General features: G+C 37.5%; 1 protein-coding gene across 5 annotated transcripts in view; it reads right to left on the bottom strand.

The window, feature by feature from the left end:
- The window catches only part of SMC6 (structural maintenance of chromosomes 6), a 75,475-nt gene that overhangs the window by 31,918 nt on the left and 17,493 nt on the right, over window positions 1–26,064 (bottom strand). For 4 of the 5 annotated variants that reach the window (XM_013052937.2, XM_013052936.2, XM_045073820.1 and 1 more), the window contains 13 exons: window positions 23,766–23,902; window positions 23,109–23,170; window positions 19,365–19,445; window positions 17,588–17,689; window positions 13,431–13,550; window positions 13,234–13,332; window positions 10,301–10,447; window positions 9,935–10,023; window positions 9,593–9,757; window positions 8,787–8,965; window positions 7,437–7,641; window positions 4,177–4,291; window positions 2,827–2,987 (listed from right to left, as the gene is read on the bottom strand). In XM_013052937.2, coding sequence (XP_012908391.1) covers window positions 2,827–2,987; window positions 4,177–4,291; window positions 7,437–7,641; window positions 8,787–8,965; window positions 9,593–9,757; window positions 9,935–10,023; window positions 10,301–10,447; window positions 13,234–13,332; window positions 13,431–13,550; window positions 17,588–17,689; window positions 19,365–19,445; window positions 23,109–23,170; window positions 23,766–23,902 — 1,662 coding nt within the window. The remainder of the gene's footprint in view (window positions 1–2,826; window positions 2,988–4,176; window positions 4,292–7,436; window positions 7,642–8,786; window positions 8,966–9,592; window positions 9,758–9,934; window positions 10,024–10,300; window positions 10,448–13,233; window positions 13,333–13,430; window positions 13,551–17,587; window positions 17,690–19,364; window positions 19,446–23,108; window positions 23,171–23,765; window positions 23,903–26,064) is intronic. The other variant, XM_045073822.1, reaches the window with a different exon arrangement.

Here is a 26,064-nt window from a genome sequence, read left to right as displayed (position 1 = left end):
AGGAATTTTTTGTATTTTATTTTGTGCAGCGCTTTGTGCCCAGATCAGGGCCCGGCACATCAAGTACTCATTCAATATCTGTTTTATAGAACAAATGCAAGAATAAATTTGAAAAACACACTTTGGAAAATTACATTAAATATGTTACAGTAGTTTGACAATTCAAAAATCCAGAGGTAAACTTTTTTTTTTTTTCCTGATCTTGTATGTAAGCAGTAACTGTATTGGAATTATTCTGAGAGCTACCTTAGACATTTTTCTCACACATTTTGTGTACTTTCATCATGGGAAACCACACTCGGATAATTCCACTATTAAGAATGTAAGATCTGAGCACTTCCAAAACTATGCTGAGATGCACGTATGTGTGTTCTCACTGCAGCACTGTTAGAAGAGGAAACGGTGAGCAACTCCTATGTCCATCAACAGGGAACCGGAGAAGCAGTGTACTGATTCCGCTCATAATCTGCTTGGGTGGCTCAGATCATGATGCCAGGGTCCTGGGATGGAGACCTGGCTAGGGCTCCCGTTCAGGGGGAGGCTGCTTCTCCCTCTCCTCCCCTCCGAAGCTCTCTCTCACTATCTGTCTCTCTCAAATAAATGAAATCTTTAACAACAACTGTAACAAAGTGATGAGAACAGTTCATTCTGTGTACTTTCCTACACTGTTCGAAGTTTCTCGCCATATGCATATATTCCTTTTAATTATTTTTTTAAATGTCAACAAGGACTACGGAAAAACAGGATAATGAGCTACTTTTGTTTCCTGATTTATACTTTTCTGCATTTAAAAAAACTAGTGAATTTTTCTAAACTTCCAAGTGTCAGGCAACTATCACACTGGTTCAGGTCAAAACAGATGACACAAAAGTCATCTAAAATACCATTAAACTTGTTATATTCTTTCTTTTACTTTTTTAAATTTGTTTTTATTTTTTTCTGAAAATCCAGGAATTTTATTTCCTTCAGTGCCTTCATCTCCTTCCTATATTCTTTCAGACGTGGCTTTTTTAGCTATTAGCCTTTTTCTTTCTCTCTTTTTAATTGAGGTGCAGTTTACATATAATATTACATTAGTTTTAGGTGTACAAGACAGTGATTCAAAATTTATATATATTAAGAAGCGACCATCACAATAAATCAAGCAGTCGTCAGTCACCAAAGTTGTTAAAATATTAATAATCATTAATATTAATTATATTCCCTAAGCTGTACATTGTATTTCTAAGATTTACCTGTTTTCCAATTGGAAATCTGTACCTTTTAATCCCCTTCATCTCACCCAGCCCTCCCCTCATCCCTCCCTCCTCTGGAGAGAGACTGTTCAACCATCAGATTGTTCTCCTTATCTAGGAGTCGGTTTCTGCTTTATTTGTTCATTTGTTTCGTTTTTTAAATTCCACATGTAACTGAAATCATACAGTATTTGCCTTTCTCTGTCTGACTTAAATTAACATAATACCCAGAACAGCATATTCACAATTAATAAAGTTGATCAATGTGGGAAACAATTTTTTAAAAAACCAGTGTTCAACAGCCTTTTGAAACAAAAGATGTGTCCCCTACACATTAATATGAATACTATTAGCTAAAAAAATGAAGCCATGTATCAACTTGAAATGTTTATTTCTGAAATGTTGCAATCAGAGACCCTAACTCACTGTTGGGGTTTATTTACATTCTTTTCCAATAATGCCATACTTCTTTTTTTAAGACTCAGGACACAAATACACAAGGCAGTTTTTGTTCAAAGGAACGTGTGAGCAACATAGTGTAAACTCATGTCTGCTTGAACACCATATAAGTTAGTCTTACCCAGTTAAGAATTAGGAAGACTGGATTTAAATGTCATGGCACAATGGAAAAAACCTACCACTTCACAGGTCACTTTTATATAGCACATTCACACATCTATCCTCTAAGACTCAGTGTCAATGTAAAATGTGTGCTTTGTGCCACAACACCAAGTTGCTAGTCATTCAACTTTTTTCTGTTGCTAAATAAGAAGTTTTACCAAACTTTCTGATATCCATTATGGCTATTGTTCTTCATGCTGTTCTCAAAGTCACACTAAAATGACTAATATTATTTGAAAACAAGAGATATATCTCAACAAAACTCTCATTTCTCCTACATATATAAGTCATTTAGAATACTTTCACTTTTACTCAGTTTTCTTAGATATTTATTTTACTTAAGTTCTGAGTTCTATTAAAGGTCTTACAGGTCACTAATTTAGTTCCAACTCATCAATCTGTCAACTGAATTTGTTTAGTTAGAAAATCACAGTTTTTTTGGTACCAAAAATCCTTTCTGCAATGCTTGTGAATCTCATTAAATATACTTAGTAGTTTTTTGTTCAACTTCTCACTTTGTCTCCTCTGGCAGCTCTGTTTTTCCTAGATATGTGTTCTAATTATGCCAAATGATCTTTTTAGAACAGTGCAACTCAAAATACAGTCAGAGACAGAATATGAACTTGAGCCAGAATGTAAACCAGCACACTTATACTCTCACTGAACGAAGTCAAAACTAAATGATGGGATAGTGGTGTAGCTGATGTACATTCTGAGTTCAGCTCCTATGTCCTTGTAGATCAGCTGGTCAAGGAAACACAATTGGTGCTCTTAGCACAGAATACTATTGTCAAAGTGATGATGGGAAACAACCATCAACCCAGAATTCTACCTCCAGCTAAATGATCTTTTAAACCCAAAGAGATGACTCACAATCCTTCCCTGAAAGAACTACGATAGAGTAATACGAAGGAAACCAAACCCTCCAGGAAGCAGCAGAATACCAGGGCAATGCTACATTGGCACTAACCTTATCTCAGAATCCACATCTTTGCTTAGGAATTTAGGTCTTGTATTTTCAGACGAATAGTAACGTCCTGCAAAGACTTGATCACCATCAGCAGTAAAAGCTTCTCTACAGTTCTTGGGTGGTTTTTGAGACTGCATTACTGAACGAGCTACAGAATTGTTCTAAAAAAATGGGGGAGGAGACATTTTTTAAGTTATGCCATAGCGCTTCTGATACACAATTTCAAAATGTTACCTATCATTATTTTAAGATTCAAGTATTTTTACTTAAACATTTAAACATAAATAAAATAGTTCCAGAAAGTTAAAAAAAGAACTTCAAAAACAACCTTCATTAATTCAAAGAATTAAAACTGACAACTTTTAGAGCAACAAAGTAAGCAAGGCATTATGATAAAGTGATTTAAGTTCTAATGCTGCTATCCATTAGAGTTAAAATTTTAAGTACATTTTCACATGAAAATATTTACTTTAGAACAGAGTTCATACAAATCTTACTTTTTCTAAATGACTTTCACAGCCTGAAAAGAAAGATGTGAGTGAACAGCAAATGGCAAGAAAAGATAAGATACTGAATTATGTGAAGGAAAGCCTGGAAATAAGCCCTAAAAGAAGTAAAATAAGCATTGGGCTTTATGGAGGCCCCGCCAACCTCTGAGGACAGTCAAGGGGACTTCATTCTTTCCTTTCAAGGATCCTTCTAAAATATAACTGAGCAAGAACCACAAGTAATTACAATATGACCTTGCAACACATGTACTGTATATACATTTAAATTACTGATACCATTATTTCTCAGTTTCTGTTAATGAGGAAAAGAAACTCTATTATGTTTGTTTTGATTAGATCTATTTCGAATTTCCTTGTTCCTTCTCAACCAATGACAATCTAATCCAACAAGTTCATAAAAATACATAAATAGATGAAAAGTAAATACTGATTTATTTTATAATAAAGTTTTAAGATAATGAACTCATAAAATATCAAGTAGAATATTTGTTTAAAAATTAGGATAATAATCCACTTATCTATAAGGGTAAATAAAAAATGGATTTGGCAGCCAATCAAGAAAGAATGAGTAACAAAAATTATAGCATCATTCACCAAAATAATATGTACTTGTGAATACAGTTGTACTGAGGAATAGCCAAAAATATAAAAGCTCCCTCAGGCAGAAAACGCAAAAACCAGTTCTGTATTATTCTATAGCTTCCTATGAGGTAAAAGTACAGTGGTAAAACATATTAACAACTTCATACTATAGACTAGACTGAGAAGAGGAATTTATAGAACCAACTTCAGTTTTGGAAATTTAAAAGTAATACAAAGTTCAGCAAGCATTTTATCTTACTTTGATCAGAAGCACTGTCTCTATGCTTCTCATGTCAATCAGGCTGTTTGCAACCACTGCATTATCTATTTCTAAAGCTGTCAGGACTGTTGGAAACTCTGGATGATAAGCAGCTCTAGGAGACAAAAATATGTTAAGTACTAAAAAATTATATATTAATAATATGTAAGTACTTTCAAACTTTAATTTTATATACATATGTTTTTTTAATGCGTGACTATAGATAAGACAACTGAAAATAACTGATAACATTTGAAAACATCTGTAAGAGGTGAATTTTATTTAAATAGCGAACATTTATATTATGTGCTAGGCATTCTAAGAATATTATAAATAGTATCAGCTCATTGAATCCTCATAATAACCATGAGATTGATAATAATATTCTCTAATTTAAAGGAGTTTGTTCTTAAGATGGGGGAGGCAAACCACTGGCCTAGGATACTTAAAATGGAGAGAAGTCAATGGAGTAGGAAAGTTTAAGGTTCAGAACAGAGGTGAAATAATTAAAAAAAGCAGTCCAACAAACCAGGCAAGAAAGCAGGCAGTTCAGAGCCTATGTAGAATAAAGAGCTTTTGAGAGAAAGAGCGTCTCTTCTGCCAAGCAGGACAGGACGTACAGACGCAGACAGACATGGTTATGGGCGGCTAGCAGGCCGAGCACTTCGGCAGCCTGTACTTCAGAGGGAACAAGCCCATTTTAATAGGAAAGGAAACTATTCCTAGATCTCCTGGGGAGCTACACACTACACCAGGCTCCTCTGCTGAGGTTCTGTAATGTGAGCCTGATACACCATGTTCCAAGGGTGTTTTCCTGCTCTTTTCCACATTAAAATAACATGCCCAATTTTAAAATTTAGTGCTGGAATCACAATATATACTGATTATGTGAAGTGAATTATGTGAATGTGCTGTTCCTTTGAACCTTAAGTTCTTTACCAAAAATCACCCCTCCAAAACGTCTGTAAAGGCAGCTGAAGTTGAGAGAATATTAAACATACCCGACCTGTCGATATTCTGTCAACATCCGACTTCCTCTACCATGCCATTAACTTGAACTTCAGCGTAATTGCAAACTACTCTGAAGGGTGAATGTCCTGGAGCTGCACCATTGACCTGCGACTTCCCGTTGTCACCAGGAGCCCACGGCAGCCCTCCCCGCTTCCCGTGCCTGTTTAACCTGCTCTCTGCCCGCACTGGCAGATCTCTAGAGCTGCTCCCTCACCTCACAGTCCTCCCTCTCCAGCTACACCTCACGGCCACTGAACAAATGAACTTTCCCAGCAGCACTTTCTCAAGGGCTTCCCTCTTCTTCTGTAAGAACCACTCTCTCTAGCAAATCCAAATGGAGCATTAGTCCAACAGTACACATTCTCTCCTCAAACTTACTAAAAAGGTAAGAGTCCCGCAGCCACCATGGGTGTCTGAATGCTGAGCGGATGTCGGCTCTGCTTCCTCTCTCACTCTCCCAAACCTACCCAACGGCTGAGGCCCTCATCCTCAGCACACAGATTCCCCTATTTCCAAGCAGTGACCTCATGCTGCACAAATGGAGCTCACCCCGCAGCCCTTCACGGAATGACACACTGCTAGGAGGCCGGGAAACACGGCGTGCCAGGAGAGCCACGCCAGGCGTGCCTACTCATGGGAGTCTGTGCAGCGGGTCACGGAGCGGTCCCGGCAGCTGCTCAGGACCCCTGTCCCCGGTGCCCGAAGTACGCAGCTGGTGCAGGAGGATACTCCTCAGAGGGGCCGATCTCTCCCAGCAATCTCCTGGGGACAGTTTCCAAGGTCCCCGCAGGAAAACCTGTGAGTCAGCACACTGGCCTTCTACCAGCTGTTCAGAGGTCTCTCACTCTAGATGCAGCTAGCCCGTCAGGGGACATCTTTACCATAAGCAACGCTGTCTGGCAGTACAACCGAAATTTCACTTTTATCAGGTTTTAGAAATCAGGAACCAGAGCCAGAAACGTTGGGGTCATATTTTCAGGCAGACAGGGAAAATAGTTTACCTTGAACTCCCAAATCCTCATTTCTAGCCGAAATGTTCAAAACTGGCAATTCCACAACAGGACTCATCCACTTCTGACAAACCCACTTTTTCCTTATACTTCTCCTAGAACAGTTACGAGCATACCTGCTCAGGAGTCACTCTAGCCAGAGACCTCGCAGTCATCCTGAATTCTTACATTCTCTTACATTCAAATAACAAGTTCTATTGATTTTGACCTAAATAGTGCTTTCATTTTTATTATTTTCTTAAGGATTTATTTATTTATTTGAAAGAGAGAGAGAGTGCGCGCACGTGCGCAAGCAGAGTGGGGGCAGAGAGAGGAGGAGAGGGTCCCAAGCAGAGCCCCTGCTGAGCATGGAGCCCCAGACGGGGCTTGATCTCATGACCTTGAGATCATGACCTGAGCCAAAATCATGAGTCGGACACACAACCAGTTGAGCCATGCAGGCACCCTCTAAATAGCATTTTTAACCTGCCCCTTGCTATCTATAATGCAAATACTATTTTTTGCAGAATAATTTATTATGCCTTGTCACTCTGCGTTTTGCACGCAGAATTCTCTTGCTTACAAGGCAGTTAACCCTTCTCTGTCACTTGACAAATTCATCAGGTTCGAAGATTGATCATTGTCCTCTTTTCTCTAACTTCTTTGCCAACCTGCCCACTAATGTATAACATAATTAAACTCTCTCATTTGAACTACATCTGCATTTTGTGATCCAATTTGATCAAAGCTGACGAAGAATAAACTGGAAAATATGTACTACACTTCAAAGTAAAGTGACTAGCCAATCAGCAGTTAGCAAAGAGGCCAGTTTAAATACTGTGTCCTTGAGAAGGTTTGTTGGGGTTATCAAAGAAAACTACCACAGCTCTTTATGGAATCTGCAAAGCATCTTGAGAGTTGAACTGTGAGTGCTGAGTGCCAAAGCTCTTCCTTAGTACCCCAGCCCCACATACCCCTTAATTTGCCGTGCGTGGTCTATATCACTTCCCTCAGTATAATTTCTATGCCACACCACATCTCTTCCCCTCTCCTGACGCCCATTAATAGACCTCGTTTAAGGAGTTCAAGGGCAGGGAGCATGTCTTATTTATCTAGGTGTCTCCACTGCCTAGACTGAAGTGGCTTGATGAAATTTCATCAATTAGTACTACAGATTTAGTTGACGGTAAAATGTCTTAATTCTTTCTGATTTTGGACATTAACCAAACCAGAAATGGCATTTAGCTACCAATGCCTCACCTGTGTCTTACATCATACATCTCATTTCGAAACTCAGAAACTATTATCTGTGGTCGTGATGTCCCCCGTGAATAAAACCTTTCCATCAGGGCCTGAAGAACTCTTTCATCAGCATGGTTATGGCAACAGTAGGCCTGCAGAAGTCCTTTCAAGCAAGATTCGATAGCCAAAGCAAGTTCGGGGTCACGAAGATGAATGCAAGCTCCTAAAGGCAAGAGAAAATTATTAAAAGGCCCATAAATACTTATTTTGAAATATTAATGTAACTATCTTCTTATAACCGTTTATAAGTGACTTCAAAATATTTTCACATAAAGAAGCTTAAATGACATTACAGATCTTATGTTAACTATATGGGAGATCCCCACATATCCACTGGATACACTGGGGCGAAAACCCATCAAATCCTGTGAAAAGAACTGCCCCAGTAACTCCAGTGTAAACCAACAGAGGTTTTTCGGTGTAAGTGTATACTACTTGAGCCTCTGAATGGCACTTTGGAAAGTAAACCAAAAGGTTTACAGATTCTTCATTATTTTCTGTAAAACTGATTAACACTGGTATTTTTAGATGAGGAAAATACCAGGAATTGGTATTTCAGGAATGGATGAGGAAATGCTTCATCCATTGAAACAGATCCTGGTATAGAGGTACATATCATTTATATGAACAGACTTTACCGTAATACTTAATACTGCGTGAAATGCTGTACTAACACAGTAAGACAATACTTTAACAACAAAGCATTTTTATGTTGACAGCATCATTTTCACTTAACAATATTACACAATTAGAGATAACTCCTCAGAAGAATTCAACAGATACATATATTATTTAATCTCATGTATAATAGGGATAATTCAATAAACCCAGGATTTATACTTGAAAAAGGACTTAGAAATAAAGTTTTCCAACCTAAACAGAAAATAAGAAAATAAGTCATTTAATAAAGGTTACATAAAATTCAGGTAGTGAGAGGCCTTCTGATTCTATTATTGCCACTGGATTTTCTGACTAACCAATTATTTTCAAATTAGTTCATTCGTTTATTCATTCATTCAGGAAAAAAAGTTAGATCAGATTATTCAACTCAATAGTTATTTTTTCCTTTTCCTAAGTTTTCTTGCTTTTTTTTCCTTTTTCTAAGTTCTTATGCTTTAAAAATGCAAAAGAGAAATTATAAAGTTTAAAGTGATTTTTATCCCTGTATCCTAAAATATATACAATTAAAATCCACATACACTTATGTTCCTTTTTGATAAGTTTTAAAACTAGATTCAATAGACCCTTTCTGAAAATAAAACCTTATTTTTAATGTTTCTTATACCCTGACCAAATGGTGACAAATACCTAAAGGGCCCACGGGTTTACACGTAAAAAGCCCACGTCTATAGGCATCATCTATTGCTTCAAGAAGGGCTGGAACATGAGGGCCAAATCTTTTCAGTCGATCAGTTTTACTATCTTTTAATTCTTTCAGTTGCCTCTGATTATAGCTCAGTGTATGCTTGACATCTAATTCTTCTCCCCTAAAAAATAAAAGTGAAAAACAGAAGAGATATGAGTATAGTTATACAGAAATATCCAGCCTCTCCCCCCAACACCTGCATATCAGTGAATGACTCAGCTACCCTAAAGACTGAAGTCAGATTTCTTTATTTGAAAATGATGGTGTTACTAGAGAAAAATAGTCTCAAGTCCTTAAAACTTAGCACAAGAAAAGAAATGATGCCATGGGAATGAGGATTAGAAATTCCAGAAATGGCCCAGCTCTACAAGTGTTATAAAAGTCTGGGAAAAGTGATTTTTTTTTTTAAGATTTTATTTATTTATTTGACAGACAGAGATCACAAGCAGGCAGAAAGGCAGGCAGAAAGAGAAGAAGGCAGGAGAGAAGAGGAAGCAGGCTCCCCGAGGAGCAGAGAGCCCTATGCAGGGCTCGATCCCAGGACTCTGGGATCATGACCTGAGCTGAAGGCAGAGGCTTTAACCCACTGAGCCATCCAGGCACCCGGAAAAGTGATTTTTAAAAGATATCTTATTCAATACAAGAAACAACAACCATAATAAAACACGTTTTCTCTCTTTCTATAAAGACCAAACCATCTGATTTTCAAGTCATTGAAAAAAATCATTATAGGGATATTGAAACTTACTTAATTCTGATCCGTTCTTCTTTGTCCTTTTCTATGGCTTGCTGAAACTGTTCTATCTCTTGATTTATTGAGCTTTCTTGATCCTGCAAGGCCTTTACTCTCTCTTTTAACCAAGATATTTTTTTTTGCCTTTCCAATCGTTCAGGTTCCAAAGATTGATCGGTACTAACAATAAATAATCCAAAATGGAAAATGTTAAGTGAAAAACTTAACATTTAAAAAATACAAAGCTATGTGATAAAATTCCTTTACAAATAATATGAAAAATATAATACCCCACTTTGCAAATTGGCTGTATTACAAAATGAGGCAATCGTGAACACGGCAAAGTAACCATCTTACCTTTTCTTTAGTTCTTCGATTCTTTTGCAAAGCTGCTCATCATCTTTCATTAATGCTCTATACTCGTTTAGGGAACGATTATATAAAACCTGAAAAAACATTAGACACAGTTTGGGAAGATAAAAAAATATATTAATCCCATTCAAATCCACTTTTGCCAAATCTTCGTATCGGCGGCTAAATATATACAAAAATATATTTTTAAAACAAAGTACATAAATGGCCATATGAAACCATTATTTTTTAAAGTCTGAAAGCAGCACAGATTTCTATCTAATTGCAATAACTCTACTTTTAAAAGTAAATGAACAGTATTTGTGTTTGATATGCAGCATTTAACATTCCAGGTTGGAAAATTTCTCTCACCTCAGCTTCATTATAGACCCTTTTCTTAGCAGTAACATCAGTTTTCAACGCCATACATTCTGGTGCTCTTGCATTTGTCTCTTGACTAATCTTTTCCAGTTTATCTTGAATATCTTTGTATTTTTTTTCTGCTTCATTAAGTCTAACCTTTAAGAAAATAATATCGTTGGAGTGTTTTTTACTTTTCTTCAATAAACAGAAAAAAATTTTTAAACTTAGTTTTACTCTTAATAATCTCAAGATATCAGGTAAGTAAACTTAATTACATGAAATACTAAAATACAATTTTTAATTCTACATTTAGTTATCCAACAAATGTGCTATCTTCTGGGGATACAAAGAGTAACAACGGTTTGCAGGTAACAAAACCAAACAGAGACAGACAAAATTTCGCAGAAGAACAGACTGCTTAAATTGATCATAGTTTGGATATAATAATGCTTAAGTTGGCTATGTCTATAATTGTGGAAGCCCAGGGAAAGAACCAGAGGTCTGCCAGAAAAAGTCAAGAATGCCTTCAAGGCAGAAGTAGCATTAGAGCTGAGACTTGAAAGATTAATCCATATGTACCAGCAGAAAGGCTGGGGAAAGGTGTTAGAGGCAGATGGGAAAGCATGCAGAAAGGCACTAATACAACTTTCAGCAATGAAAATATTTGAGCTTAATCTGAGAGGGTGGTGGTGGGAACTGAGCCAAAGCATGCAAGGGCCCAGAATTTCCTAACAATCAGCTTACAACTTAACCCTCCAGACCACAGGGAGACAAGACATGACCAAATCTGTACATCAAGTCACTTTGGAAGCACATGCAGGGTGGAGGGAAAATGAAAAGAAACAGCGTCAGTAAAGAGGTAACATTCCAGAGCAAAATGAATCAGAAACCAAAACGGGACACTGACAATAGGAATGGATTAGAAGAAACGATATGAGACCTGTCTGGATCAGGGATTAGCAAACTTTTTAATGAGTCAGATAGTGTAGCAGACACTATTTCTTCATATCCCTTCCACTTAATAGTCATTCTGTACTCAACTACCACGCGTAAGACTACATGAAAGGTTTTATGTAAGACATGGTAGGAAGATACAAATATAAAACAAGACCGTTCTTACCCTCCAGAAACTTACCATTTACTACAGAGTGCCCAAATGCTTAAGTGGGCCAAAGGCCTGCAGAACTGAAGTATCACCCAGCCTCAAGATCCTCCTTTTCTCATTTGAAAAACCGTGAACATTTATTACATTTAATTCAGACTGGATTTAATTACTTTATTTTTTACTTTTTATAAAGACATATTTTATTTTGAAGTAATCTTTACACCCAACGTGGGGCTCAAACTTAACAACTCCATAATCAAGAGTCATATGTTCTACTGACTGAGCCAGCCAGGCGCCCCAGATTCCATTTTTAGGTTGGAGATTATCTAAAGAGAAAAATAACTTAAGATCTTCCTCTATGACAGTTAAGAAATGAGGATAAGGAGAATTTGGTGGGAAAAAAATTCCAGAATATTCTCAGAAAAATGAAAATCTGAGGTGAGAAAAGGTGAGTGGGGCTGAACTTCCATTTGCTACCTGAAGAGGGAATAAGAAATTCAGCCTTTTTCTCTTATTTTTACATATTTATTTCTTACTTTTGATGGATGAATAACACTTAAAGGGAAGAAAATATATCTGCTTACTATAAAAAAGCAATGTGGGCAAGATTACATTCTATATTATAAACTAAGCTTGGGGGCCCAAAACACTTAAGTAGAACAAAATACTAACAGGTTAAGTCAGCCACACTTAACTAAGTAGAGCTTCTGTAAAAATGAAAAGCCTACGAGTTCTACTTCTAGCATGACAAAAGGCAAGGAACTCTGCACTGCGGGCTACATACCCTTGTGAAATACTAAAAGACCACTCAAGTGCAAATTTTAACCTGGTGAATTACACGATGTATGAATTATACTTCAATAAAGCTGTTAAACAAAGAATGAAAAGGCAAGTATGAAGAGTGAGTGCATTGGCTATATGATAAAAAGTCCCTGTGGACAGCCCTAACAGAGTATCACTGCTTTTATTTACCATCCAACCAACTTCTACCTCTATCCCAAGTGGAAGACTCTTGAATCATACATAAATAGCATAGCTTCCCCCTGGGATCTTAAATCTCAGGTTGAAATTAATCTTAACAGACCTAACAACTTGTCCCACACATGCTGCACCTACATGAAATCCTCTGATGGTTCTGGGCCCTTAAACTTTAGTTCCCTCAAATTTCTGGTAGCAATCTCTGGGCACTGTGCTTAACTTCATGATACTTAGCTTTCTAATTGACTATTATCCTAGCACCTCAAGACTTTTTATATGTTGATACGCCCAATGAACACAAGAGTAAAAGCTTCATATTGTAGCATCGCTGGTTGATAAGAAAATACCATTGTCCACATGCATGAGTTTAGGGTGTTTTATCACTGGGCTCAACTGACTAATCATGTCCAAACACAATACTCCTTTTAAAAAAGAGTTGCTGGGGAGCCTGGGTGGCTCAGTTGGTTGGGCATCTGACTCTTGAATTTGGTTCAGGTCATGATCTTGGGGCTGTGAGATGGACTATGTTAGGCTTGATGCTCAGTTCAGAGTTTACTTGAGATTCTGGCTTCCTCTCCTCCCTCTGGCCCTCCCCCTGCTTATGCTGCCTAACAGCCCTCTCACCAGATAAAAAAATTAAATGTAAAAAAAATAAATAAGTAAAAAAGAGTTGCCACTTTAGTACTTGAGCAAAAGTTTATGTTAGTTCCATTTAAGTAATAAATTCAAGCAGATAAATATATAGGTTGAAACTGCTCTTTCTGTAGGTCTTTTAAAATGGTCTAATATAAAAAAAAGGTCTAATATCAGTAATCTCATATGATTTAAACTGCTAAATCTGTATTAAAAAAACAATTACCTGCTGTTCTTCCATCTTCCTGTCAAGTCTAGCAGCACGATCTTCCCCAATTTTGATATTATCTCTGATAGCATTCAATTGTTTTTCAATTTCATTGACCTAAAAAGAAATTATAGTGTAAATCACATCTAAGAGTGACTGTAACCAAATATTTTCTACATATTAAAAGCATAAGTGAATAATAGAGAAAAACTTACCACTGCCCAAGCCATTTCATGTTTCAAGTATTCTAAATTAGTCTTCATTGTACTTAAACCCGCAATACTTTGAAAACGTTCTTCTTTCTCCAAACACTGGCGTTTTAGTTCAATAAGTCGCTTTAAAAAAAAAAAAAAAAAAAAAAAAGGATTTGTTTCTTATCAACATTGAAAAGACAAGAAGACTCTTCAGCAATTATATATTTTTTGAATGCACCCCCTTAACAAGTATTAAAAACGATATGCAAGGGAATGACTTCCTCAAGGTAAAAATAAAAGTGCCTTTGGTTCTTTGGTATACTTTTATTAGGTGTAATTGTTTTCTTAATTTCTGCATTATAAAAATGGCCAAATACTCATCAAATGAAGATCAAAGGAATAAAAGGTTTAAGACGAGTACAGACAAATCACAAAACTCAGTTTCCCATTTCTCTCAACTCTTTATCCGACAGAGAGACTGGTATGTTCTTCTGGGCAAAGTATGCCCAGTACTCACTCCAAAGATAATGGAAGACACATAAGAAATTTATTTCTAAAAGCCAAGTAAGTTATAATTATTTACTTATTTACTTTATTTTTTAAGTAGGCTGCACATCCAGTGTGAAGCCCAACATAGGGCCCAAACTCAGAACTTTGAGACCAAGACTGAGCTGAAATTGAGCTGGACACCCAATCAATTGAGCCAGACATCCCAATTTATAATTTTTTTAAAATCTAAGCTCTCCTTAATAAATAAAATCATCAGGGGCACCTGGGTGGCTCAGTGGGTTAAATTTTCAGCTCTTGATTTTGGCTCAGGTCATGATCTCAGGGTCATGAGACTGAGCTGCTGCCGCCCCATCTCCCTGGGCTCTGTGCTAGGTAGAGACTGCTTGAGATTCTCTCTCTTTGTCTCTATCCCTCTGCCCCTTCCCCGCTTGCTTGTATGCACACACATGTTCTCCAAAAATTAATAGTATAAATCATCAAACAAGTGTCAAATATAATGACATTAAAACAGCTTCTGAGGTGATTTAGATTCTGTACACCTGGGCAGATGGGCTCCCCACTTCATCCGTGCTTACCATCTTCTAATAGGGCCTCACACTGTGGATCTAATACGTCCCTATCAGTCACTTTCCCAATTCTCCAGAATTATTTCAATCCATTATCACTCTCTTCAAGCCTCATACTCCCCCATCACCCTAATTCCTCACTCATTCTCACTGCCTCCTACTTCAGAGAACTTAGAGCCACCGGAGGAAACTCTCTCCAACTTCCACCAACCTCATTTACAAATCTAAAGCAGGAGGAGGTGGCTTCCTGACACTGAAGTCCAGCCCCCATCTCCTACCTACATATTTTGGATCCAACCACCAGCTTCTGCCTTCTCAGGAGGTCTGAATTAGTTCATTTTTCATGCCTATCTTTTCATCTTTGTTTCCACTTGGACCTCTTCACTGACTTCCTTCTGTTATCATGTTTAGTCTTTACTCACTTATCTTTCCCGTTTACAAACAAAACCGCCACTACCCATGCTTGGGCACCTCCTCTTCCTCTCCTCCCCTAAGTTTTCTGAAAGTCATCTCTCTTCCATTTTCTTATATTTTCAGCCCCACAAATCTGGCTTCTGCTTTCACCACTACTGAAACTTCTCTTGTCACAGGCCTCTCTGCAGATTAGGTCACTAAATACAGGGAGCACCTGTCAAACCTTGTGGTGCTTGCCACTGACCACTGTCTTCTCAAATTCTCTTCTCTTGGCCTCTGTGGCTTCCATGAGCGTTTTTCATGGCTCAGGCCCGGATTCACTTTCCTCTCCTTCTCAACAAGCTAAGTCATTCCTGCAGCTTGCACACCAACAATACACTAATGAGTCTCAAATTTTTATTGAAGCCAGACTTCTGAATTCCTCACTCATATGTCCAAGTGGATGTTTTGTAAGCACCTCAAAACTAATGTGTTCAAAATGAAATTCATCATTTTTCTAAAAAGAAAAAAAAGAAAGAAAAGAAAAAATGCTCCTCTTTCCAAGATTCCTATCTTAAGAAACTTAGCCTACAGCTCAGGTCATCCACCTGGAGGTCAGTCAGTCACCTTTGTTATCTCTTCTGTCTCAACTTCACTCCTTGTCCCACAATCACATCTGCTCAAATCATTTCAAAACTCCCCTCCACTAACCTGCTACTACTCTTACGTCATCATTATATCTATGGACAATGATAACTCTTTATCGATCTCTCTACATTAGTTCTTTCCTTACAGCGATTCACTCTCTTCCACAGATTACAAATATTCATTTAGTCAATCATCCATTTCACATGCTCTACAGCTCTTAGGTTTACAAGGTCCTCTACAGTTTGGCCTCTTCATTCTCACCCTGTGCACTCCGGCCAATCTGGAATTCTTTCAACTTTCTAAAAGCACCGTATACTCTCTCGCCCAAGACGCTGCCCCAGGACCCACAGGACCCACACCCTTCCTTACTCTCTCCATCCCTTCCCTGGCATGGTTCACCCTTCAGTTCTCACCCTGGATACCATCCTTAACGACGACACCCCTCCCATGTCTCTACCCCCACTGCTGATACCCTCTGAAATGCTTTTGTACAAATCTAATCACAAGTCCTTTAGTAGGGCCCACCATACTGGTATTTACTATATTTTCCTGCTGAACAATTAGGTTTCTGACCCCAGAACCCGGATATATATTTGCCATCATATGGCCATAGACAACGCACAATGCCAGGGTTTTTGTTGACTGAACACCTTCTAGTTTCTATATAACCTTCACATACTATTTCCTACAGATTTAAATATTCAAGTCTAGAGCTTATTTTGAGAATATAAGACATTAATTAATTAGAAAAAAAGCTCTTATGTGGGCTTATTATATATAAGGAATTCTGCTACATGATACAGGGAAACAGTTCTTAAGCTTCATAATCAAAACATCTTTAGTAGTTGATAACAAAGTATACCATAGAGAAAGTGGGTGTTCAACCCCCAGCTGTCTGAAGCAAATCCATTTTTTCAAAGTCCTGATTTATTATTTTTAAAATAATAAGTAAAACATATGCTATCATTTTTTAAAATATGCAACTATTTCCTCTTCCCAAAAACACCATACACCAAGAAATTGTGTTGTATTAATTCTGTGGCTTATAGTTGATAGTGTGCCTGCTGGCACACTACCACTATCCTGGGTTTGAAGGGATAATGTGAGGAATAAAAATAAATATATCCATCCTTGCTGTTAGGAGTTTTCATACAACCACAGACCTAACTTTAAATATGCAATCCTGAAAACCTAAAGTAAAAGGGTCACTGCAGCACCAAATAAAGCTGACCTGGGTCAATCATTAGCACAATTCTGTGTCAAAAGAACAAGCTACGAACTAGCTGAAAGCTCCCCTGATTTTAGAAAACCAATTAGGCAACTAAAGAACAAGATACAGAATCACAATAATTGGTGAGAGTCAATGTACAGGAGAAAAAGCTGAAATGTAAGCCTTATGATTCTGAGGTCCTTGATTAGCATAGAGAAGGTTGGATCTTCAGGAATCTGATGAAAGTACAAGAAGAAAATATAGCAGATGTAAAACCAAATTTAAGAAAGTCACACTGGCTTGAGTAATTTCAGATTCACGCAAGTATACACAGCTGCCAAGCTGGTGAGTACTGATGTGAAAGGTGCTACCAAGTCATCAGTGCTTCGTGAATGTTAACATTTCCCCAGTGTGAGGAAAGAGTTATCTACCACAGATAACAACAAATGCATATTATGTTTTTTATCAACTTGAGGCATGTGCTTATTTTGCATTCAAAAGAAATATTATAGTTTTTTAAATTACATATAGTGGGAATTAGTGATACTTTACTGTAATACCAACTAGTCATATATCAAGGCTTAAGCTGTAAAATACTGCTCTGTCCTCTAGTTTATGGCCTAACAGAGGAAAACGTGTACATACCCATTATGCCAAAACAAAAAAGTAAAGGCTGATACATGCCCTGAATATAAAAACCACATGTCCTATATTTCATAGAGTGTATGAAAGTGTCATTAGTTTTATACAGATACACACCTACAGACAGGTGTACAATTATACAGTACCACTTATAAGTACTACATAAATTTGACTGATCTCAAAACTATCTGCATTAAGTATTTACAAACCTCTTCTCCTTGATTTATCTGCTCCTTTGTTCTTTCTTTTGTTTCCATAATATATGAATAATCTTCTTTCATCTGTTCAAGTTGGGTTGCTTTCATAAAAAACTGTATCAATAAGAAAAACACAATTAGGAGTTTGTAAATTTCCACAGAACTGAAAAAAATCTGTTGATCTCCAAAAATACTTGAACAATTATGTAAAAAGATATTAAAAACACACTCAAGTTTTCACACCTAAAATTTACTTAATATACTCTGTTCATATCTATACATTCGTTTGCAATAGCTCTTAAAAACCCACGTTAAGAAAACACTTCTGGTGTAAGAATAATACCATCCTGAAAACTCATTTTCACTGATTCTTTCATTCTTTAAACAAATATGAATAAAAAGAAAACATCTCTATTCTTGATCTTGGTACATCTTGAATTTTTAGAAAAGGAAATAATGAAACCCATTCAAAAGTTATAGCAATAGTCGTCATCAAATATTTTGTAAGCTTTCTAAATAATTTATAGTTTAAAGGTTATTATGTATGGCCAATCATTCCCTTGAATTTCCTTAAAGATTAATTTTAAAATAATCCATTCTCTGGCAAAGACCGAGAAGGCAAGAAGCAAGAAATGTTGGAGAAATTGTGGAGAAAAGGGAGCCTCTTACACTGTTGGTGGGAATGCAAGTTGTTGCAGCCACTTTGGAATACAGTGAGGAAGTTCCTTAAAAAACTAAAAATAGGGACGCCTGGGTGGCTCAGTTGGTTAAGCAGCTGCCTTCGGCTCAGGTCATGATCCCAGCGTCCTGGGATCGAGTCCCACATCGGACTCCTTGCTCCGCAGGGAGCCTGCTTCTCCCTCTGACTCTGCCTTCCACTCTGTCTGCCTGTGCTCGCTCTCGCTCGCTCTCTCTCTGACAAATAAATAAATAAAATCTTTAAAAAAAAAAAAATTAAAAATAGACCCTATAACCCAGCAATTGCACTACTGGATATTTACCCCAAATATACAGATGTAGTGAAAAGAAGGGCCGTGTACACTCCAGTGTTCATAGCAGCAATGTCCACAAAAGCCAAAATATGGAAAGAGCCAAGATGCCCTTCAACAGATGAATGGATAAAGAAGATGTGGTCCATATACATAAAGGAATATTACTCAGTCAACAAAAAGGATGAATACCCAACTTTTGCATCAACACTGATAGGACTGGAGAAATGCTGAAGTCATGTGAAATAAGTCAGAGAAAATCAGTTATCATATGGTTTCACTTATTTGTGGAACATAAGGAATAGCATGGAGGACATTAGGAAAAGGAAGGGAAAAATGAAGGGGGAGAAATTGGGAGTGGGAGACAAATCATGAGAGATTATGGTCTCCAGGAAAGTTGGGGAGCCTAGTGATGGGTATTAAGGAGGGCACAGATTGCATGGAGCCGTGGGTGTTATACGCAGACAATGAATCATGGAACACTACATCAAAAACTAACGATGTACTGTATGGTGACTAACATAACACAATAAAAAAAATAACAATAACTTTTAAAAAAGAATAATCCATTCTCTCAGAATTTAAAGCCAAAAAGTGAAAACAAGAATTTACCAAGAAAATTATACTTCCATCATATTTAGACCTTCCCTAAATTAGTTCTACAGTATTACTGTAAATAGGTGGCTTTAAAAAACCCAACTCAATATTTATTATGTGAGCAAGAGTTATGTTCGGTAGATATGGTTTATCTATAAATGTATTCTTTTTGATAAATTCCTATCTCCTTTGGTGCTCCTTACTTTGTATTTGTCTCCCTCATTTTTAGACTGCAAGAACTGCTTGCTCATCTCTTGTGTTAAAACAGAAACTGGATTATCCACCTGAAACAAACAAGAGAGGTTATTTTTGATTATTTCATTTTAACACCTTAAAAATAAATGAACTGAAATATAGCATACAATTCACCAACGGTGTCATCAAGAAGGCTAAGGTTAGAGTATTTAGGTAAATATACAAAGAAAAAATATTAGAACTTCTTAATGTGAAGAAAAGGTTTCATTACTTCATGATACTAAAATAAATACCATATACAAAATTATTCTGCCACTCAGTGAGGGCACAGGCATATTTCTTTTACCTGTTTTATAGAATTTCACTCCTATGCTACTGGTTAATAATCAGACAACAGTGAGTAAAGCCCTCAGCTGCCTTGGGTTTTTGTGTTTCATGGCCCTATGTAGCCCTGGGCAAGTCAGTTTCTCCAACTGAATACAGAAAGTCCAACTAATTTCTCATCAGAATTATGATGACAAGTAGTGTTTATTTTTCTTACAGCAGTTCTTCAGATTTTCCACTTGTTATTATTTCTTCATGATTGTAAAATAAACAGAAATGCTGAAGTCATTTCTACCTTTTGGGGAAGGAATCATTTTAAATAAGCCATTGCTTGAACTGCACTACCTATAACTAACAAGCTAAAGTATAGTTATATAATGGTAAAGTACAGTAACCAACCAAAGCACAGGGGAGAAAGTTTAAAACATATATATATGAAACTTGTTTCAGAAAGATTCGAGATCATTACTCATTGGTATCTTTAGTTTTAGTAAGAAAGTAATTTGTGTATTAGAACATAATCCCATTTGCAAGTTACAGAATATGTAGGACGAGTAAAAATTAAAAAAAAATTTTTTTTCAGGTTTTATATATTTGAGGAACAGAGAGCATGAGCAGGGGGTGGGGCAGGAGAGGCAGAGGGAGGGGGGAAAAGCAGACTCCCTACTGAGCAGGGAGCCCAATATGGGGTTTGATCCCAGTACCTTGAAATCACGACCCAACTGAAGGCAGGTATTTAACCACTGAGCCACCCAGGTGCCCCTAAATAAAAAAATTTTAAACTTCGTCATTTTGCCATCTGTAAGATGCTAAATGTACTTTGTTAGCATAACAATGGTTTAAAAATCGTCCCTTTTAAATAAAATTTTGTGCTCGCTTCAATAGCACAAATACTTTTTAAGTAAAATTTTGGGTGTCCTCTTCTAAGATAACAAAAACATTTATAGGGTTATAAAGAAACCTCTACGTTACTTTATTATTATCATTATATAGGTAGACCAGACTGCCACGTATTTTTGCTCTGTATCTTAATTTCACACTCCGTCTGACTTCTTAAAAATAAGACCTAAGGCACTAGCTTTACCAACAGAGATTTTAACCAAGTTTGAATTAGTAGCTTCACTAAAATTTATATTCTTTTGTCTTTCTGATTGTTCCTGAAATAGGGTTCCTAGTTCCTAATAGTCCAGCGATTATGTAAGAATCTTGCAGCTTTACCTGTTAAGACTAGAGCAAGCAAAAAGCAAGCACAAACAGGTAAACTTCAGAGAAAGGATAAGAAGGGGAGGCACAGGGGCACCTGGGTGGATTGAGCCTCTGCCTTCAGCTCAGGTCATGATCTCAGGGTCCTGGGATCGAGCTTTCTGCTCAGCAGGGAGCCTGCTTCCCCCATTCTCTCTGCCTACTTGTGATCTCTCTCTCTGTGTCAAATAAAGAGATAAAATCTTCAAAAAAAAAAAAAAAAAAAGAAGAAGAAGAAGGCGACAGAGGACAAATAAAATTAGGTACTTAAAGACATTAAATATCCTCCTCCCTCTGGGTTATTCTAGGTCATCATTGTCCAATAGATACATAATGCAAATCACACAGATAATTTTAAATTTTCTAGTAGCTACATTAAAAATATAAAAAGAAATGGGTAAAACTGGGATACCTGGGGGGCACAGTAGTTTAAGCATCTGTCTTTGGCTTAGGTCATGATCTCGGGGTCCTAGGATGGAGCCCTGCATAGGGCTCTCTGCTCAGCACGGAGTCTGCTTCTCCCTCTCCCTCTGCCTTTCCTCCCTGCTCATGCTCTCTCTCTCTCTCTCTCTCTAGCTCTGTGTTCTCTCTAATAAATAGATAAATTAAAATCTTAAAAAAAAAACAGATAAAATAATTCTAATCTAAAATATTATCATTTTAACATATACCTATATAAAAATGAGATTATTCCTTTGCATTAAGTATTCCAAATCTAGTGGGTATCTCACACTGTAGTGCGTGTCAGTTTGGACCACCCACATTCAAGTGCTCAATACCCACATGTGGCGAGTGGTTACTGTACAGGTTAGTGTAGCTCTAGGCCTTCCATATGTTGATCAATGAACCCGAACCTTTGGTTAAATGCAGCATACCAGAAAAGGACTAAAGAAGTTATGATAACAATCTTCAAATATTTCAAAAGAAATAAACATATTTTTATATTCCCCAAGGAAGTGGGAGCTTAGAGAAACAGGCTTTATTCAACTTTTCCATAATAAAAACTTCCTGATGGAGCTGTGCGCAGAAGGACTCAGAAGTCTCAGGCACAAGTGATTTCTCCACCACAATCCACTTAAGCACTTGCTGGAGGGACAGGGGGTAAATGTGGACAGTGAGAACTCTACTGGATGCCCTTCAAGATGCTCCCAAACACCCGATTCCATACACTTTTGGTTTTCTTGATTCTGCTTAAAAACTGTCCTGCATTCTAGTCTCAAATTTATTTGACACATCTGCTTTTCTCTAGATTTTAATAATTATTTTTCTAACCTTCTGTTGCCTGATATACAAGCTACTACCCACATGTAGTTTTTTTTACACTTAATTAAATCAAATCAAACACCTGATTTCTTAGTCCTACAGGTGCTCAAGAGCAATATATTAGTGGCTGGCCCACTGAGCAGCATCATACAGAATATTTCTACCATCAGAGAAAGATCTTCTGGATAGCTTTGTTCTAAACGAAACTGGAAAAAAGACCTAGATTCGTAATTATTCTTTGTCCTTGGTGACTCGTCTTGGTGTTCTTCATCCTGGAGTAACTAAGGCAGGGTGGTATATTAGAATGGAACAGGATGCACAGATCCCCAGCCAGGCTCTACCAGCAACCATGCCTAGACCACTGTAGGGGTAAATTTACTTTTTCTAGTTCTATTATCACCTAGAAAATAAAGGTGAATTAGATGACCTCCAAAGAAAATTCCAGCACTAATAAGACTACATGCTCTACTTCTAATTATTCGAAGTATCTTAGCAGAAAGGACTGGAGCCTGATCTCCTTAGGTATGATCAGGAACTCCAAAACTATACATAAAGAAGGCTTTACGTTTCTAGAATAAACTTTTTATCTACAAAAATTTAGCACTGCATTTAGAAAACTATGATGCTATTCTGACTAGGATCGCAGAAAGCAAAGAAACTTTATAGCCTTTATTTAACATCTATTTTAGCCTGTACCAGTATAGACTAGATGTTCTTGACTCCTCTTTCAAATCACAGGTGTTCTAGTAGGCACTGAAAATTCCTGCTGAATTAGTAAATTTTAAGCAACGTTGCTAACAATAGTTGTACATGTTTGTCCTACAGTCAGTTTACTCACAGGAGCCCATTTTAATTCTTTCGACACTACGAATGAAATCACATGAGAGTGACCAGTTACTCTTAAATGAAAATTTAGCAATTACCTGTATGTTAAAATGATCAAGAATCGCAATCAGCTCTTCTTTTCTAGTAGAAACCACGGTACCTGGTTAAGAGAAATACATAAAATGACCAGACTGTTTCTAGGGTAAAAATACAGACAAAAAAATAAGCACTCATTTGCAAATACAAATATTAACTACTTTATTATGTCCTTAAGAACAGGCACACATGGGAGAGAGCCGCAGGCCGCCTGCGTTCCGAGCCAGGCACACGGCAGAGGACAGTGCTCCTCTTCCCCCTGCAGCGAAACACTTGCTTTTCCTTCTCATCTATGGCTTCGCTTCTTCCTTCCTGTCCTTTTCCACCCTTGACTAAGCCCCCTTTCCATGTGTGATAAAAACTACGGGGGTGGAAGGAGGCCCGCAGGTGAGAACAAAGCAGCGCAGCTCGTTTCAAGGGGACCCAGGCTCTGATAACCGTGGTCCTGCCGTACGTGTCCTGGGGTCAAACACCTGTGGGTGCGTGTCCGTACAGCATCCCGTGTATGTCATACATGCAGCCGACCGATCACATGACGAGATAGAGGTTTCAAGAGTTTGGGAGGAAATTCCCTTTCAATGAATACCTGAGCAATCACTTTGCTCTAGCTGAATATTTACGTGCATGTTATATGAAATGGAAAGACACTCATAACAAACCTGTTTCACTTTTTAGTTTATAAGACCGACTTCCATCCATGCTGATGTGCTGCTGCACGACTATAGAGTTGCCGTACACATTTGCTCTATAGGCATCATCTCCTCTGTTCCGTAATGTTATTGAGATATCAGCTGAGCTGAAGCAAGAAGGTTAGGCTAAGTCACATGAAGACACAGTGCAATTTCAATACTAGGTTACTATAATTTTCAAAACCTCCAAAGTATTTTGCCCAATTCCTTTGCGAAGTAGCTTTACACAAGCGATTGATGGCTGACAGGCTATACAGAACAACGTTGAAGATACCACACCTAACAAAAAAGTGAAGTTGAGAATAAGACACAAAAACACTGACTACCTTATCTATAATAGAAATACCACATTCACATAAAAACCACTTTTTAAAATATTCTATTTATTTATTTGAGAGAATAAGAGAGAGCACGAGTGGGGGAAGGAGCAGAGAGAAGGGGAGGGACAAGAGACTACCTACTGAGCAGGGGGTCCCATGTGGGGCTCCACTCCAGGACCCTCAGCTGAAGTCAGACACTTAACCGACTGAGCCACCCAGGTGCCCTAAAACCATTTAAGTTTGGTTGTTTCAAGTCATGTAGATAAGTTATACATTTTCCTATGGGCAATGAGTATTACTATACTGCCTGACTACTCTAAATTACATAACAAAGCATTACACTGACAGCAGACCTTTAAGAATGATTAAGTAACAATTATGGGGAAATAATAATATTTTCTAAGAGCATCAGCATCCAAGAAAGCAACTTTATTCTTTCAAATACTTGGCAATAAAAAAAATGAAAAAATAATGATGTTGGTATCAAGAAACAAATGATTGAAGTTTTATCAGATTACAGAAAAATTATTTTTGAAGTTTTAAAGAAGTACATATTTTAATACATTATGAGAAAAAATATCAATCTTTATTTTTCCACTTTTGTTAAAGTAAGATTAGTAGAAAGACAATGTTAATGCGGTACATTACTAAATATTTTAAAACTTCCTTAAACATAAAAGCAGACAATTCTTTTTTTCCTTGCTCATACGAACATCTGTCAAAATCCTAAAGTCCCTTAATGTGAAACTACTTCAACGGGTAATTAAATAAAATCTTTAATAGTATTTGTTTTCATGAATTTGTAATCATATTCCCAAAGTGCTCCCATTTGTAGGAACTGCAGAAAAACATACTCAAAATAAACTTTACTATAAGCTGGTTAAATTACAGTAGGCACACTCAAAGGTTTCATCTTCTCACCCTCTTCTCCGGGAGTGCTCAAGCAGAAAGACAGGGCTCAGCAGACATGAGTCCCCACCCTGTCTCCCAGGGACTGAACTAAATACAGAAATCTGACACAAACTGAAACAGATTCTCTTCTTTAAGAATTCAAATTAAGAAGAACTGGTAAAACTCAAATAAGGTCTATAGGTTCCTCAGTAATACCAAGGTGAACCATATAGCTTTGGTAAAAGTAACTTTGTTACTTAAGCTGTCAATATTAAGAAAAATTAGATGAAGGTCATACAGGAAACTATACAATCTTTGCAACACTTCCATAAATCTAGATTACTTCATAGTGAAAAGTTTTATCAACAAACCCAAATGAAGGCACAACCAAGTCAAGAGCTAGTGATTCCTTGAGGCCTCTGAGGACCAGAGAAACCAGTTTGCGACATTACCCCCTGACCAGAGGACAGCAGCAAAAGCATACAATGGAGAAACCTGGGAAACCACCAAGACAGACAGACACACCCACAGACATTGGCACTGAATCTGAGACAAAGAGAATGTAAGGGCCCTTCCTTCCATGCACTGCCCCACAGACAAGGGCAGTAAGAGGTCAGTGAGTGCACACACGAGGACACAGAGTAACAAAGACCTGGATAAGTTATAAGGAAGAGAACACATACTCCAGAGATGAGAGAAACACATTTAAAAACCCACACACTTGTCATAAGGAGAAATAGGGAAGGGAGTAAAACACTGCATCGCCCATCAAGTGAGGGGGTGAGGCGGGGTGGGACAGCAGAGGAGCTGCAGCATGGATCTAAAAGAAGGGAGTGGCGGACAGAGGCCTACAGACAAAGACACAGAAAGGCAGAGACACAAAACAGAAAGGCCCAGAGCAGGTAATACTTGGTTCTGAGCTCTCTCAATTCCAGTCACTCATGAGACCCAATTGTACTTCTTCCCTGCAGGTTCTAAGACACATATCTCTGAATCTTTCTAATAAATCACCTTTTCTCAACTACTCTAAGCTGGGGGGGGGGGTTTAAATCAGAAAT

Source organism: Mustela putorius, unplaced genomic scaffold (assembly GCF_011764305.1).
Source record: "Mustela putorius furo isolate JIRA1106 unplaced genomic scaffold, ASM1176430v1.1 tig00537284_pilon_pilon_pilon, whole genome shotgun sequence".
NCBI lineage: Eukaryota > Metazoa > Chordata > Mammalia > Carnivora > Mustelidae > Mustela > Mustela putorius.
Note: the sequence above shows the minus strand (reverse complement) of the source record. Positions and strands in the feature narration are given on the sequence as shown.